Raw genomic sequence first — 16,835 nt, 5'->3', positions numbered from 1 at the left:
TTATATTTATAGACAAAAACTTGTACAGAAGAATCTATGTGGTTAACAGAGGTTGGAACAACTTCCAGGGCTTCCAGGGACAAGCACACCCTTCCCTCAATACACCGAGGAATCACTCTCCCCTGTAACTACTCCTCTGTTTGTTAAACTTATTAATTGCATCTGATACTCGGTCTGCGTCAGCGGTCGTTACTCATTAACTTCTCTGCTGAAACCAGTGTGTCAACTTGAGGTTTTACTATGACACTAAATGATTCCACTGGATCTGTGCAAGAGATCATGGGATGGACTCTGTTTGGGTTGAATATTACCCACCATTCCTTCAACAGAGTGAGCAGTAGGGGGAAAAGAGGGAAAGTCTGTAAGGAAGGAATATTTGGAAAACACAGAGGAAGCAAGCATTAGAACTCTCTTCCTACAAATTTGTCAGTTATACTTCATATAAGCTGAGGAGTCAAAAAAAAAAAAAAGAATTACTTTGACTCCAGTAACCCCTCAAAGACGTTTTTGGTCATCTGACCTCTGCCGACATGCTCCAACTTCAAGGGAACAAAATTGTTGATATTATTTCTGAGGGAAGTATGAGGATGTGAGACGTCTATATTTATCTTCTGCTACTATTACAAAATCCTGTATTTTTATCAAACTGATCTCATTATGGGAAGAACAGAAGCTCTTGGTGAGTGGATAAAATTCAAGACAATACATTTTAATACTCTTTCTGAGATGAGGACACCTCAGTGACAAAGCCCAGGGTCAGAGGAGGGGTAGCAGGGGCTGTCTGGATTGGCCAGAGGCAACAAGGAAATGGTGTAGATGCCACAAGTATGGAGGACGGGCATTATGAAGGTACCCAATCAAGTATAATGGACAGAGACGAACTATTGAACCATGATCAACAGAGTTACCCTGCCTGTTGGGAGGAATATCAGAGGGAAAACCACTTTGCTTTTTTTGTTTGTTTGTTTCTTTGTTTTTTTAAAAAGTAACTTTATTGGAGTATAATTGCTTTACAATGTTGTGTTAGTTTCTGCTGTATAACAAAGTGAATCAGCTATAAGTATACATATATCCCCATATCCCCTCCCTCCTGCGTCTCCCTCCCACCCTCCCTATCCCACCCCTCTAGGTGGTCACAAAGCACTGAGCTGATCTCCCTGTGCTATGCGGCTGCTTCCCACTAGCCATGCATTTTGCATTTGGTAGTGTATATGTGTCAGTACTACTCCACTTTAGACTGTTCTGCTATTCACTAGACTGTAAGAGTGTCAGAAAGGTAATTCAAAGCCAAAGTGGTCTCCTCATTGAATTTATATCCATTCATTGTTTTATTTGCACGATTAGAGAAGGATCTACACAGGGTTCCCAGTACTGGCTCTGAGATAGGTTAAGAGGAAAATTCACACCCAGGATGGGTACTGTGACAAAGCAAGCTCTTAGCCAAGAAAGCCAAGTGGACATCTAATTGTAATCCCTAAATTACTCTTCTCTATGGCATGTTTTGACTTGTGATGTTGGTAAGCTCCCCAAATGGTTCCAGGGCTTTACTCTGTGTGTGTCAAATGGGGCAATAGCTTAAGCTTTCGCTGAAGGTTTAATAAACAGTCCTGAGATTCAAGTAGTGCCCAGGAGGCCTGAAGATACTAGCACATCGCATTGGCTTAATCAATTTACAGGAATTCAGTTTCTCTTTCTTTATAATTAGGCTAAGATAGACACAGAAAGAGAGAGAGACTGACAGACTCATAGATAGAAGAGAGAGAAAATCAAGTGGTTAAGAGTAGGGGATCACGTATCAGGCTGCTAGCATGAGAACTGCAGCTCCCCCGCTTCCCTGCATGTAAGCTTGTGCAAGAAACCTACACTCCCCAGGCTAGGTTCCCTTATCTGCAAGATGAAGATTATAGAATCTACTTCACTGTGCTGTTGAGAGTATTAAATGAGAGAACACATACGCAGTGTTTAAAAGAGTATCATGCAAACGGTGAGCGCTCAGTGAAAGTTAATTGTTACTATATATTTAAATATTTTTATTGGATAAAAGGCAGTACTACCCTGCATTTCTCTATTCATGCTCTTTGGGGCAAGTAAGCCTCTTCCGGTACAGAGGCTCTCCCAGAGAGTCCTATATTGATTCAACCCCGAGGCCGCCTCTCTTTCCTGAGATTGAAACCAGTGCCTCCAATGATACAAGGTCAAGAGTCTCTGATGTTCATGGTTCTCCAGTGTCACTAGCCCCCTTAACTTTAAGAGAGAATTCATGGAATTATGTCTTAATCACCACCCTAGGTTCTTTTGTACATTTATATTAAACTATTAAATATTTCTTCTTAAATCTCCAATCATTTATATATTTTTCTTACGATTTCATTTCAAAATAGTGTAGATTTAGCCGTGACAATTTGCCTTTTGGGTTCCAGCCTCTGAGAATCCAAACTTCAGCCCTCTCTGGGGCTGAATATCTCTTTTAAGTATTGCCCATGCTTTCATCTTTTAATGTACTCTTGGACTTGAAATGTTATAATTTATAAGTAGATGACATGTTAGGAAAAATAACCAGATTACCCTGAACAATTTATAGAACCAGGGCTATAATAACTCTAGGGATGGCATTTTTGTCTTGAAGCAACTCAGAAAATGAGATGCGGGTTTATTTTTGAGAACTTCTGAAGAGGGAGACGTCTAAGTTTCCACTCGTGCTAAGTTCACAGTGGTTTAAAGACCATCTGACAATGATTCCTGGAGGAATGAGAAAAACGCTGAGCCTCAGACACTAGTGTGGTCACCTGACTCCCCCAGTGCTACTGCAGCCAGGAGGTGGAGGACAGGATGGGGGGTGGGGGGCAAGGAACACCGATTCTGCAATTACCACAATAACTGAAACCAACCCAATGACTGAAGAAAGTCTCACTGTTTTTTGGACACGAATAGTTTAGACTTGCTGTCAATATTGGTCAGTGTTCTAAAATTTCATGAGTTCACTTTAACTATTCAAGACCCGTTAATGATTTTTTCCTAGAATTTTCAAAGTAAAGGCTTTCTGCTCCAAAAGTTCCTGCCAAAGGTTTATAGCTAATACTGAGTAAGACGACATCAGCTGATCGTAAATCACACTGCCCCGAATAAAACACATTTTGGATTGCCCTTTGTGGCAAGGATGATCAGCTCTCCTCTGACATCCACCCTTAGACACACAGCTAGACTACATTTCCCAGACTCCCTGTCGTCAGGTGAGCCATGAGGTCAAAGCCTATAGGAATGTGAACAGAGTGAGGTTTGCCATTGCAGGGCTGGGATTTAGAAGAGGAGCCACACCTCCTCAGGGTTCTCTTGCTCTTTCTGTAGGAGAGAAAGGAGTCCCCCAGTGCCAGCGTAACCCTGGAAGCTCCACGCTGAAGAGCTTCTGCCAGCCTGGTTTCCCAAAAGACTGCGTACAGAAGAGGTTCCCTTGCTCTGGGCTGATATATGAGTGAGGAATAAGCTTACGCTATGTTTAAACCATTACACCTTTGGGTCTATTTATTATTGCAGTTTAGCACTGAAGGGAGGTGGAATATGCCACCCCAAAGTATGTCACATGGGCATAAGGGTGAATTTGAGCTAAAGGCACTTGTAAAACAGCAGATGCAAAGGAGCACTTTAATCTCCCTTTTCTTCCTGAAAGCAGGACACAGAATCCCATGTAAAAGATGCTGTCCCGGTACAAGGAGAAAAGAAACCTTATCGCTGGAGATAGGAGTCAAGGCCAAGAGACATCTGTACAGACGTTGTTAAAATAACTTTATCTTTCTTTAGTCTCCCCATATATTTTAGTTACTTTCCCACAGTTGCCTTGCTTTGTTCAACCTAGTTTATAAACAGCGAGGCCTTGCCATTTCTTTGGGTCTTCATTTTCCTGTGGGGACTCTCATGGACGTGTGAAAACCTGTACGCTTTGCCCTTGTTGATCCATCTTATGTCAATTTCATTCTCAGGCTGGGCCAGAGAGGCTGAGAAAGTAGAGATCAAGTCTGGCTTCCCCTACAGTATATCCCAACTAACTATATATGCCATATTGAAAAATTAGGCACGTTTACTAAAATCACACAGGACTAGAGATACCTTAACTTTGTTTTAGTCCTTTTTAGTCTTATCAAAGGTGCTTTTACATGTTTTACTGCTTAGGAATCTCACAGTAACCTTTGACAAATAGCAACTCTAGGAAAATATCTATACATTTTTTAAAAATAGTACTGCAGAAAGATAAAGTCACAATTTAAGATAATAGGAATAAACTTAGAGTTTGAACTTCTGATATCATATAACAGAAAATTCCATAGAACCAGTAAAAAAAAAAAAGTAAACCAAGTTTCAATTTCAAACCTGAGTTGATAATAAATACACTTTGAAGAGTTACTTTTGTGGTCCCAATTACCAGTAAGAAATCATTATTAACATGATAATTGTCCTTACCTGCTAAAGAGGACATATTAATAATGATGCCACCTTCACCTCCATTTTGCTTGCTCATGTAATCCAAACCCAGGTAGGTTCCACTGATGACAGAAACCTAGTCCAGGGGCAGAAATGGGAAAAGCAACAGAGCTATTATACTCTGTTAAAGAGTATAGCTCTGATAAAGAGCTATTATACTTTATCATACTTTATCATATGGTCACACACCACAGTTTTTATTGCTATCCCAGATACCGAGGGAGACTCCTGCACATGTTATCAATGAAAGGTTTCGAAGTGGCTGTGTTTTTTTCAAACTCACTGACTGAATTTTCTTTTATTTGCCTAAACTTGTAGAGCTCATCACTTAGTTGCCTGATCTGAGATTTTATGATAAAGGTTATATTCCAAGTGTCTTGTTACTTTCACTAATCCTCAACATCTTCAAGAATTCTGTACATTCTTTTTCTTTTCTAAATACTGGATACAAAATGTATTCACCCTTCTTAGCACATGGTTCTCTTGTCCAACTATTCTACATCCATCTGCTCTATTTCATTCTCTTGGATCTTGGAATATGTAATAGTGGATACCCTTGATTTCCTACACAGTTTTCATTTCCTTCTTCTATTTTGCATTTGTGTCTACTTCTTCTGCATGTAATATAGAGGAAGGTGATCTCCCCTGTTTTAGTGCAGACAGTGATTAACCTATTTCAATCACAGAAATCCCATTCCCCTTGCCCGTGACTGGTTTAGGAGCCAAATGTGACCATTTCTGGCGAGACCTGAGAAGCAGTCCACTGGAGGTGGGGTCTGGGCTGGGGAGGGTGATGGAAGAGGACTCTGTGGAGAAAATTGTCATCGCTCTTAAGAAAACCAGGAAGAAATGATTGCGTTACTCCTTTCTCATTGCTTCATATGGGGGCGATGGCTGGAATGAAGTTATATTGATAGCATCTTTAAGAGGAAACCACCATGATGGCTGGCAGACGGGAATGAGATCTGGGAGCTGCAGCGTCAAGCCATCCTGAACTCTGTGTCGTATGAGATCACATAGCCGTTGTACCCAGTTTGAGCAAAAGGGATTTCTGTTCCTTGGACATATGGTCTTCAGTAATGAAATCACTTAATTTTGTTCATCACTCCTGCAGCTGTCCTTTTGAAAGCTTACCCTGCTTTGCTACTCACATCCATGTACAGGCACCTTTTGGGTTTTATCCTAACATTTAAGAAATAACCACTGTCAAAATCAACTTGTGACATGAAACATATTTGAAACCTTGCATTCCCTTTTAGATTTAAGAACTCCTCTCCCTTCCAACTCAGACTTTTGAAAGGTGAAAATTTGCTTTTGACATCTTAATTCCTATGTCTCTCATTCTTTATAGCACTGCAAAGAAAATGATACAACAGATAATGAGATAACGAGTCTGAACCTGAGGGTATATATTGGTGGTTACCTTCTTTTTATTTTAAAAAGTCCTTTTGGAGTTTTTTTGACAAGGATCCAGAGTTGCCTCTCTACCTAACAGTAGTTCTAGCACAAAAAAAAAGTAAGCTGAAGATTCTATTCACTTAAGCCATGCATCAGTTTGATATTAAGTAGGCTTAGGGAGAATGAGTAAAACCTGCACATGATTCCCTTTAAAAAGGAAAAACAAAACATTAATGGCTTATATAAGAAGGAAAAGAATGTAGATGGCTGAAATTACTGAAGTCAGTTAGATTCTGTGTGTTTCTGCCCAAGTCTCCAGCATGTCTGAACAGAATTTCTGTTTATGTGTATTGGCGCTACGCTTTTATTCTCAGGTATTTACAGCTTTGCTGACACCTGCTTTTGTGTTTTCAACATCTACAAGATGCAGCCAGATAGAAAATTTGGGAATGTTTTTAATTTTTTTTTAAAGCCAGATTTATTTCCTGGTTTTTGATGGAGAAGGCAAAGGATTATCTTGCCATCCATTATCAGGTTAAGAACTGAGTAACTTTTCAAATAAAAGGCTTCTTAGGATAAACCTGCAAGACAAAGCCTAAGGTTTTAGCTGTACATATAAGAAATTTTCACCTCTTTTCCTTTACTTTGACAACCTCTTCCATATCCCAGATCATATATTAATGGAATTGTTAGAAAAACTCAGAATAAAAATGTTTCCTAAATATATTTGTGGCCTTTTGGCAATGCTTATACATTATATAGATTGGGCCATTGTAATATCCAGGGAAAAAAAGAAAACAAAAATTACAGATATGTTCTCGCTACAGATACAAAAAAAAGCTGGAATCTATAGCATTATTTTAGTCCATTTTGTAAAGGTATTAAAATTTTGTATTTGACTCTCAAACAAAAAAAGAGGAAAATCCAAAGTCTACTTTTACTTAGTGAGGATAAATGAAAATTCAGTTATTGACAAAGTGATATAATTAACACACGCTTACTCAACATTTTTAGTTACGAAGAGACAATTTTTATATGTAATACTGAAATTGTATAGTATTCCAAATGTTCACATACTTTTTTTTTTAACAAGTTAAAGCATTCTATAACTTAAAACCACTCTCATAAATTCCTCTATCCTGGAAATAATTCTCTAGTAATACAGATAAATGGATAAATGAACTTGTTTAACTCCTCTTATTAGGCATAATGTCTTCCTATTATACACACATATATGTATATATGCTTCTATAACATTTGTGTGTATGTGTGTGTGTATTCACTACGGAATTTTCCTAATCTGTCATTTCCTTTATTTAATTTCCCTCCAGTCTGCAGTTGCTTTTAGTTTATTTATGATTCTTGTGCTACACTGTAATTAAAGCAGTTTTTTAAAAGATTCTGTCATCTAAATCATGAAACTCTGCCTTTCAGGTTTCTTGTTTTTTCTCCAGCCAGTTCTCAAGGGATACTAATATAGATGATCATTTTTTTCCTGAAAGCTTTTCTCATCTTTTATTCTTCCATGTTCAGTCTTTTAAAATTTCTGCGTATTTAGGGGGTAGATATGATTGTCTTCCCCCTCGCAGAAGCTGCTTATAAAATTTAGCAAGCTTTCCCTAACTATAACATTTCAATGGGATCTTTAGATATGGCAGAGTAGCAATAACAGAAAGTAGTTACTAATTTAAGGTGTAATCAACACCCCTGGGAGCCAAGAAAAAGAAGTACACTTGACAACACTGTTTCTATCCATTTCCTCAACTCTTCATTAGAGACAGTATAGAGCAAAGGGACCCACCTCGTTTAGAAATGAGATAGTGCGAATGAAGAAAATGTAGGTTTTTAGTCTCTGGACGAGAAATGCAATTTTTTGAGTGACTGCTATGTAGTAGCACCGTGCTGGATGCTTCCTACAAATTATGGATTAGTGACGCTTAACCAACCTTAGAGGTAAGAGGATTACCTTCATCCTTTCACAGACTGGGAAATTCAAGATCAGAGACATGAAATAAAAGTTCATGAATTTTAAATTCAGGTCTGAAACAAATCTTTTTTAAAATCCCCAACAATAGCCATCTATTTTGTTTAATTTTTATTTGAATATACTAAAGGCGTCAATATAAGTTAGTCATATGTCCAAATTAGGTTGGAAGTCCCATCTGAGTGGGAATGAATTATTTAGGTTTATTAAAGCTTCAAAAAGTAAAATAAATACATTACCAAATGGCCTTATCAATATTCAGAGTTAAGTCTACCTCTGCCCAATGGCCAGACCAACCTTTGAGAGTTATACAAAGACTCATTCTTTCCTGAACATTCCCTGTGAGCCTGAGCAGCTATAAATAAGGCAGCTGTGGCTGACACACAGAGGAGCCTAGTGGAAACAAAAGACTGGGAAGAGGTTTACTGTATCTCTTGTGTGGGAAGAGCGGTGGGAGCTGCTGGCTGGAGAATAAAGAAAGGGCAAATTTGCTAAGGAGTAAAAGTGGAAGGACATATATACTGTTTGTCGTACACTGTTTGCAACACTGATGTGTTAGGAAACCATCCAAACATTGTACTGAAACACAAAAATGAATATCCACGTATGCAAAATATCATAGAATAGCAGTTTATTTTTCTAATACACTTTAATTGAACATCTGTGTATGCAAAACAACAATTTTCTGCCTTCAGAGAACTTACAGTAGAGTAGCATAAGTTATACATGTATAGAAATAATTCTAATAAAATTTAAAAACTGACATGCCTTATGAGGATTGTATAAACTATGTTGTATAAAATTTCAGAAGAGGGAAAGATACATTGTGAGGTCCTTTAAGCCGTTACTCTCTGACATGGACAAGAACATGGAAAAATATGCAAAAGACCACACAGGGAATTGTACAAGGAGGTAAATTACATCCAGAGCAGAGTTGAAAAAAATTATTATACAAACCACACACAAATATTTGCATTATACTAACAGAGATAATCAAGTTATAAGGATAATGATTGGTCAGACTCTAATCTACTTTTGCAATGGGTGTTGTAATTAGGAGGGGAAGTAATTTGTTTTTAAGTTATATATGGGTAACAAAGGTTATAGCTTGTTCTTTTTATGTAATATTAAATAAATGTCATCAGTCCCTGGAGTTAAGCTAAGGAGTGGCCTTTGTCAGCAGAGTTCAAAGAAAAATAAAGGCCAGCTCCAGGAGAGTGAGTTGTAACCAAACAGGGCAAATAAAATTCCCGTCTTGCAGAATTTTCTATTTGCAGATAATGCAGGAACTTTCCACATTGGAGCAGGTGTTAACTCACCTGTATATTTATTATATTAAAGCAAACATGCCCTGTCTGCTGGATGAAGATAGATAATTCGAATCCTATTACCTCTGAGACAATCTCTTCACTATTTTCATGTTTCATTATATTAACTCTAATCACTGCACATGTTTTCTGACAGCTGATTTCTCAGAAGAAAGGCACAGTAGGTGCCCATTATGAATGCACTGAATATAGGAACTTTATACCCTAGGGACCTCTATCTATAAAATATCTGTAGTTTTACTGATGAAACTACAAATAGTAGTGATGTTCTAGGGAGAGAGCTGCTGTGTGATTTGTGCTTTTTCATTAGCATAGCTTGATTAAAAAAAAAGTCTTGTCACTTTATGTGGTTTTGGAGACGGGCATAAGTTTATAAAAACATGTTTTTAAAAATTCCTGCAGTTTCCAATTGGTTGCATATTCCAAAAAAAATTATTTTAAATCTGGCAACCAAAGGATGTAATGAAGTATGGTTCATAATAGGTCAGGGGTAGCCACCAAAGATTGCATATAAAATGTATGGTTTTCTTACCAGCTGAAGAAAATTAAAGTGATCCAATGGAATTTAAGACAAGAATGGAAAAAGAACATAAACAGAAAGAAAATTTAGTGAACATAAAGTATGAACTAAAGTGGAAGGAATAAGTCCTAATAGAAGAGTAAAAATAAATATGAGTGACTTAAATTCACAAATATAAAAAGCATTTGTTTCTAGATGTGATTTGAAAACTAAGATCTCACATTATACTGTTAGCAAGAGACAGAATTCACATAAAAGGTTACTTTCATTTTCAAAATAAAGAAATAGAAAAAGATACGCCTAGGTAAATGTGAATCAAAAGAAAACATAAGGTACCAATATTATTTCTGGAAATATAAAACAAATCAAAAATCACAGGTTGCAAATGGGGCTACAACTTTAAAAAATCAAAGATCAGTAAATTATAATCAGCCATTTATGTAGAATTCACACTGACAGAATGACTGAAAGAGGTAGGCAAGTTGACATTTGTCGTTTGAGATATGACTACATGCTATTCAGAAACGGACAGATCAAGGAGATAGAAGTAAGCAAAGGAATAGCTGACAGCCAAACCAAATAGAAATATTTTAAGAAAAGAAAATTAGGGCTTCCCTGGTGGCGCAGCGGTTGAGAGTTTGCCTGCCAATGCAGGGGACACAGGTTCGAGCCCTGGCCTGGGGGGATCCCACGTGCCGTGGAGCAGCTGGGCCCGTGGGCCACAACTACTGAGCCTGTGCGTCTGGAGCCTGTGCTCCGCAGCGAGAGAGGCCGCAGCGGTGAGAGGCCCGTGCACCGCGATGAAGAGTGGCCCACGCTTGCCACAACTGGAGAGGGCCCTCGTGCAGAGACGAAGACCCAACACAGCAAAAATAAATAAATTAATTAATAAACTCCTACCCCCAACATCTTCTTTAAAAAAAAAAAAAAGAAAATTATAAGCTCTTATCATTTATAACAGAGAGACACAAATATAAAATTAAATTAGGTATTAACTAAGCAAATTCAATGGTATCTTAGACATGGGTATACCATGACAAAGTAAGATTTAGCCAAGAGATGTAAGTATGGTTCACAGTATGAAAATGTTTCATTTTATTTCACTACATTATTAGCCTAAAGTAGAAGAAAATCATAGAATTATCTCAACTCAGGAACAGCAGTTGTCATGTCTCTAAACACACACACACACACACACATACACACACAACACCAGAAAGATTTTGAGAGACACTTGACAAATAGGTTTTAAAGTTATTTTGAACTATAATGATATCCAGGAACACTTGAGACAAATTTTAGAACTGGAAGGAGAGTGTTTGTACTTTAAAATAGTACCTTTTGTTCTGGGTCAAAGGATTTTAGGCATCTGTCAAGCTTGTACCTTATCAAAGTGGTACTCACAGATTCAGCTTTCTTGTGAGTTAGGGTAATTCTCATTACTCCTATCAAGTTATTACAGTTAAGTCATTACTCATGAGAATGTCAATTCAAGTCAAACATTTATTGACTAAGCACTATCTTCAAGATACTGTGTTGATTACTGAGAGAAGAACAAAGAAAAACATCACATGGTTCCTGTTTTTAAGGAGTTGGATGTGGTGAAGTAGGGACCACTCCCTGTGCATTTATACACACACAGCTGCCCCTCTGTACTTACATGTGCCTGCTTTGCGAGACTAGTAAGAAAGACCTTACCAAAAACAGGGTGACCCCATGCCCCGCCCAGCTCTGACATTTGGCTTTAGCTAAAGTTTGTTACTAAACCCCAATATCTTATGTCAAGTCTGTTTATAAAATAAGATAATCAGCAAGCTTATGATACAATGAATAAAACAAATTTTATTTCCTTATTCTACATGTTTACAATTCAAGGAAGAGTGGGAATTACACACACTCATGCACACACACACGCATGCACACACACACCGGCATTCAGGATAAAAATCTTAATAATTACAGAGTCCAACGGTCACTTTAGCCTTGTTGTCTGTTATAGTCCTGGAATTAAGATTTATTTTTTAAGTACATAAATTAAGCCAGGGGTTAGAAATTTTTTTTTCTATAAAGAGTCAGATGGTAAACATTTCAGGCATTGCACATCATAGGGCCTCTGTCACAATTACTCGATTCTACCACGGTAGCATGAAAGTAGCCAGAGATAACATGTAAATAAACGACTTTGGCTGTGTTCCAATGAAACTTTATAGAAACTGAAATTTTATAGAAACTGAATTTTGTATATTCATATATTTCTTTTTTTTTCTTATTTTTTCAACTGTTAAAACATGTAAAGCCCATTTTTAGCTTGCAGGTCACAAAAACAGGTGGCAGGCTCATTTGGCCTGAGGGCCGTAGTTTGCCAACTCCTAAGTTATACAGTAAACGATGGTTTTTTCTGATGTTTCCTTTTAATATTTTAAGACAGATTTATTTTCATAATTGAAAACCTCAAATGTCTTCCTATTTGTAAAAGGAAATGCTTTTTTTCCCCAGCTTTTTATAACTTCCCTTTTTCTACATTGTAGGTCATTGTATTGTTTCCATGAAAAAAAACCTTTTTTCCTTTTAAAACATTTTGTTAAGTAATTGTAGACCATGAACATGGCTAAGACGGCTTACCAAATTAATTTGCAGAGTTTTTTCCCAGTTTTTCTCATTATTCACTCCAGCATTATTCACCAAAATGTCCAGTTTTCCAAAGTGGTCTACAACTTTCCTAAAAGTATCTAATAAGAGAAAAAGAAAAAAGACATCATAGATACGTTCTTATTTTGCACAGACACATTTATGACAGTCTGTGTCCTGAAATGAGGTTTTAATTCATCCACGCTTCTCGTGAAAGTTATACTCTTAGACGGTGACTTCCTGCCTTGCTTCTCAAGTGTGGTTTGTGAGCCAGCAGCATCAATCAGTATTACCTGGGAACCTGCTAGAAATGCAGAATCTGTGGCCACCACAGACCTATGGAATCGGAATCTTAACCGTAATAAGATCTGCAGATGATTTGTATGCACATTAAAGTTTTGTAAGCAGTATCAGTGGTGTAAATTTTAGAGAACTGAGCAGCATATGCTAAGAGCTCTTAGAAGTCAGTCTGGGCAGCCAGCATCTCTGTCCCTAAGAAGTTACTGAAGCTCTGTGGCTTAGACTATGACAAGCATCCCTTTAAAAATAAGCCATATTTTCTTCATAAGGTGTCATATTAAACAGTTATGTATCCAGATCCGTAATGATCATTTCAGTGCATTTGGATATCCTAGTAAGTCTATTTTTCATTCAGATGATTTTATTTGATTATTGTAACTTCGATGTTTGCCTTTTCTTTTTCTATTTTGACAGCTTTGTATTGCAAGTTTGTATAACAACTGTGTTCAACTAAGGTCAAGTCTGCATAGATTCTGAGGTCTGAAGGTCCCTCATTACGTTGTCCAACCACATTTCCAGTCCTTGCCAACCCTCCTTGACCAGTTAAAATTAGGCTTTACCCCTTGATATTGAGAAACATTATTTCTCAAAGTAGCCTTTTACATAGTTCTATTGTTTCCCTGGGCCTTTTACCCCTGGTTCTAGTTCTGTTACTTGAAACTATAGATAACAATTGTGGTTATTCTTCCAAATGATAGGAATGTGTTCTCGGGTCTTGGGTCCAACATATGGGTTCCTTGAAAAAAATAGATCTGCACAAACTTTATACTGATTGAAATAAAATTAAAGAATTATTAACAACCACCAGACATATTGAAGACGGCATGGACCAATTTGCCAAATGGATAAATTACTATGCAATTTAGCTGCCAAAAATATTGCCAAGACTTTCTAATATGTACCCTTTACAGTACCTTTTACTGTACTGGAATGGAAAACGACAAAATATATAAAAACTGTTCATTTTTTCAAAGAATCTTTAAAATGCTTCTTAAGATCTCAAATTGATTCCAGAAAGGGTCCTCCAGTAGAAAAGATCTAAGGAATATTATTATTGTTAATTTTTGCATTTCATCTTAAATATATTCTACTCTTCAGAACTCCACATCCACCTTACAGGAAATTAGGTTGTCAAATATGGACGTCTACTTGCTTCTTTACTTTTCTTTCCTCTTTCGGTGTCCACTGTATTCCTTATACTCTGCCCTTACTGATGTATAACACACCAAATTATACATTGGTGTATTCTTCTTTATAACACACCACTGAATTTTGGGCTCAAGCAACTTACAGTCTATTAGTAACTCTTGCTGACATTTATATGCAGTGGTACTCTTTGTAATTTGCCTAAACTCTTCAGGTTGCATTTTTCATCTGTAAGTCATCTCCAAGAACTTTTTCACCTCTGTATTTTTATGATTTCAATGAAGTCTCTTTGGCCACATGTCTAAGCAGTTTTAAAAGTTGTAGGCAACATTAAATCCTGACACTGGAAGAGCCAATGCCATGTTTTCCTGAACTGCAAATAAACGCTGATGTCCAGACAACATGTGGATTTCTCACGACCAACATGCCTTCTGCTGGTCACTTATGTGTCTGGTTTCCTCCTTCACAATCACTTATCCTTAAGGAATGTGTTTACAGTCAAGGTACTAATTTTAAATACTGGGAAGCAAAACAATTAAGGTTAAATGTCACGTGTGAAACTACATAAATTCAGACAGAAATAGCTTTCAGATGATCTGTAGGGAATCTGTTCCCTGTTCCATCAGCATGGCTGTTGGGATTTGACATGACTTTATCCCTGATGAAAACTATCCTGTGCAATCAGCAAAACTTTATCCTCTAGCAACTAGCAGTATGTTTACAGGTCTCTTCTACTCATGCTTGTAATCCATGTTATAGGTCTTTATAACATTTTCGGATTTTAATTATATAATTTCCTTTAAAACAATTTCCCTGAACAGCAGTTGGCTTCCTTCTAACATATAGCTCCATTTTCACTCTCTCACAGAACAGCCCAACATTTTCGAAAAAACACACATCCACGTTAAGAACAGAAGTACCAGAGTGACTTTTATGAAGATATTTTTGGTCCCTTGACTAAAGACGTGCCTAATAATTTACTTAGTCTCTCAAAAAAACTTTGTGAAATACAAATATTTTATTTTCCCATTTTCCCCCAGAAAAATATGTATGTTTTTCATATAGATGTATTGGGTTTCTATATGACCAAATCTGTTAATTGTGTACACCAATTCTGTCCCTGATATTTCACAACTAGATTGGTCTATTTTAAGTGAGTAGACGGAAACAGGAAAGCATTGAGGAAAGTCTGGTAGAAACTTTTCTTCTGCAATTCTAAGACTACAGTACAGCTATTATTGTTTTTAAAATATCATTTCATAGGGGAAACACCAGAGAGAGCATGTGGTTAAAAGTATCCAGTACGTCTGTGATGACAACCCTTGACCTTTCATTCTAGTCCATTCCAAAGAGAAACACTGCCACATTTGATTGTCATTGGACTCTGTGACTTCCAGCTTTCTGGGAGAAGTTGTTTGCCATACTCGCCTAGCCTACTTTGTCTTTCCCAGTTCCATCTGCAAGTTCAATCATTTAATAATTACTGTAGCAGCACCGTCTTGGAATACACCAAGGAATCTTGATTACATTCTGTGCGGCCACATGACTAAAATAAAAGGATTTCTCAAGCATGCTTGGCTTTTCTTGCCCCTTAGCTTTTAGGGCTACTGAGACGTCAGAGGAAACGTAACAGTCCCAGCTATCTCTTGCAGCTCAGAGGTAGCTGCTCTCCAGGAGATAGCCGGCCGCCCGCCCCAGGCTGGATCTCTGGCCGGGGGTTGCCTTCATGTTGCTGCTTACTCAAGGTACGCTCCGCGTGGATGGATGGATTCCCTGCCCTTACCTCTTAGTTGTTCCTGATCGGCCACATCGCACTGGATGAAGAGAGTCTTCTGAGGTTCAAACTGCTCATCCAGGGCAGCTTTACACTTTAAACCTGCTTCACGATTCCAATCGACAAGCGCTACCTACAGACAAGAGGAGAGGAATCGAGATCCTGCGCGGCTCTTGAAATAGACCAACAATAAAGAGACCACAGGACGCTCCTCTTTTGGACCTGAGATGGGGCAGTTTACAGTTCGGGATCTCTCCCGGAGCGTTCGAGGTCCGCTCGAGCGCGCCAGCCTGGGCAGCTCTGGAGACTGCACGGCGGGCACCGGGGGCTCAGCCTCGGTCGCTGCCCCCATCCCCCGGGGCCCCGACTGGGGGAGCGGGCCTCGGGTGGGCCGGCGAGGTTCGCGCCGTGCGCCCTTCCTCGCTTACCTTGGCGCCCTTGAGCAGCAGCGCCTCGGCGGAGGCTCGGCCGATGCCCTGGGCCGCGCCGGTCACCAGCGCCACTTTGCCGTTCACGTGCATGTCGCCGCCTGCGCGCGGTGGGCGAGCTCGGCGTCTCCGCGCGGCCGCGGCTTTTAAGGACCCTGCGCGCTCGCGTGCTGCCCGTCCGCGTTCTCCTGCCAGTGGGCGGGGATGAAGCTGTCAAGCAGCGCCGGGCACCCACGATTGTGTCACCTGGCCCTGAGCGCTCCGGTTCCGCGATCTTTGCCTTCCTGACTCGCAGTCAAGCCCAGATCAGAGCCTCCCCTCTGCCTGTGGATGCCTGACTGGCGGTGGGAGGCACCAAGCAGAAAGGGTGCTCCCCAAGAAGTGTTCCCTTCAGTGCGCTGAAGACCACCCCACAAAAGAATGGTGGAGGAGAGGCTTGAGAGCCTGGATTCCTCCTCTGCGCCCAGGTCCTCCCCTCTCCTCCCCCACCCCCCACCCCAAAGGAAAATAAAACCGGGAAAAAAACCCACAAACAAACCCAGCAAACTGTAAAGCACAATTTTAGGGATGTTGCTTTTTTGTGTAAGTTTTTGTCTGAATTCCCATCTCCTGGACATTGGGGTGGGGATGGAGGGAGCAGAGGTCACGAACACCGTTGTGGGTTTTGGGGGGTTTTTGTTTTTCTTTCTTAATTGTGTTTTGGACAAACCTGTATAGATATTGGAGATGAAAGGTGCACTGTGCTCGGAACAGAAACCCCTGGATCCTATCATTTCAAGGCTGGAACTCTTGAATCTTGGAAATAGGAGTCTTATTGGCACTTATGTTTCAGATCAGTATCAATCCTGGGTCATCC

At 39.1% G+C, this 16,835-nt stretch overlaps 1 protein-coding gene across 1 annotated transcript in view; it reads right to left on the bottom strand.

Moving 5' to 3' along the window:
- HPGD (15-hydroxyprostaglandin dehydrogenase) overlaps positions 1-16,199 on the bottom strand; it is a 28,484-nt gene extending 12,285 nt beyond the window's left edge. The window contains exons 1-4 of the mRNA XM_060153626.1: positions 15,980-16,199; positions 15,561-15,684; positions 12,326-12,432; positions 4,453-4,549 (exon numbers count right to left, since the gene is read on the bottom strand). Coding sequence (XP_060009609.1) covers positions 4,453-4,549; positions 12,326-12,432; positions 15,561-15,684; positions 15,980-16,072 — 421 coding nt within the window. The 5' untranslated portion in view covers positions 16,073-16,199. The remainder of the gene's footprint in view (positions 1-4,452; positions 4,550-12,325; positions 12,433-15,560; positions 15,685-15,979) is intronic.
- Between the last annotated feature and the right edge of the window lie 636 nt (positions 16,200-16,835).

This window comes from Lagenorhynchus albirostris, chromosome 7 (assembly GCF_949774975.1).
Source record: "Lagenorhynchus albirostris chromosome 7, mLagAlb1.1, whole genome shotgun sequence".
NCBI lineage: Eukaryota > Metazoa > Chordata > Mammalia > Artiodactyla > Delphinidae > Lagenorhynchus > Lagenorhynchus albirostris.
The sequence above is the reverse complement of the archived record's forward strand: the minus strand, read 5'-3'. Positions and strand labels throughout refer to the sequence as shown.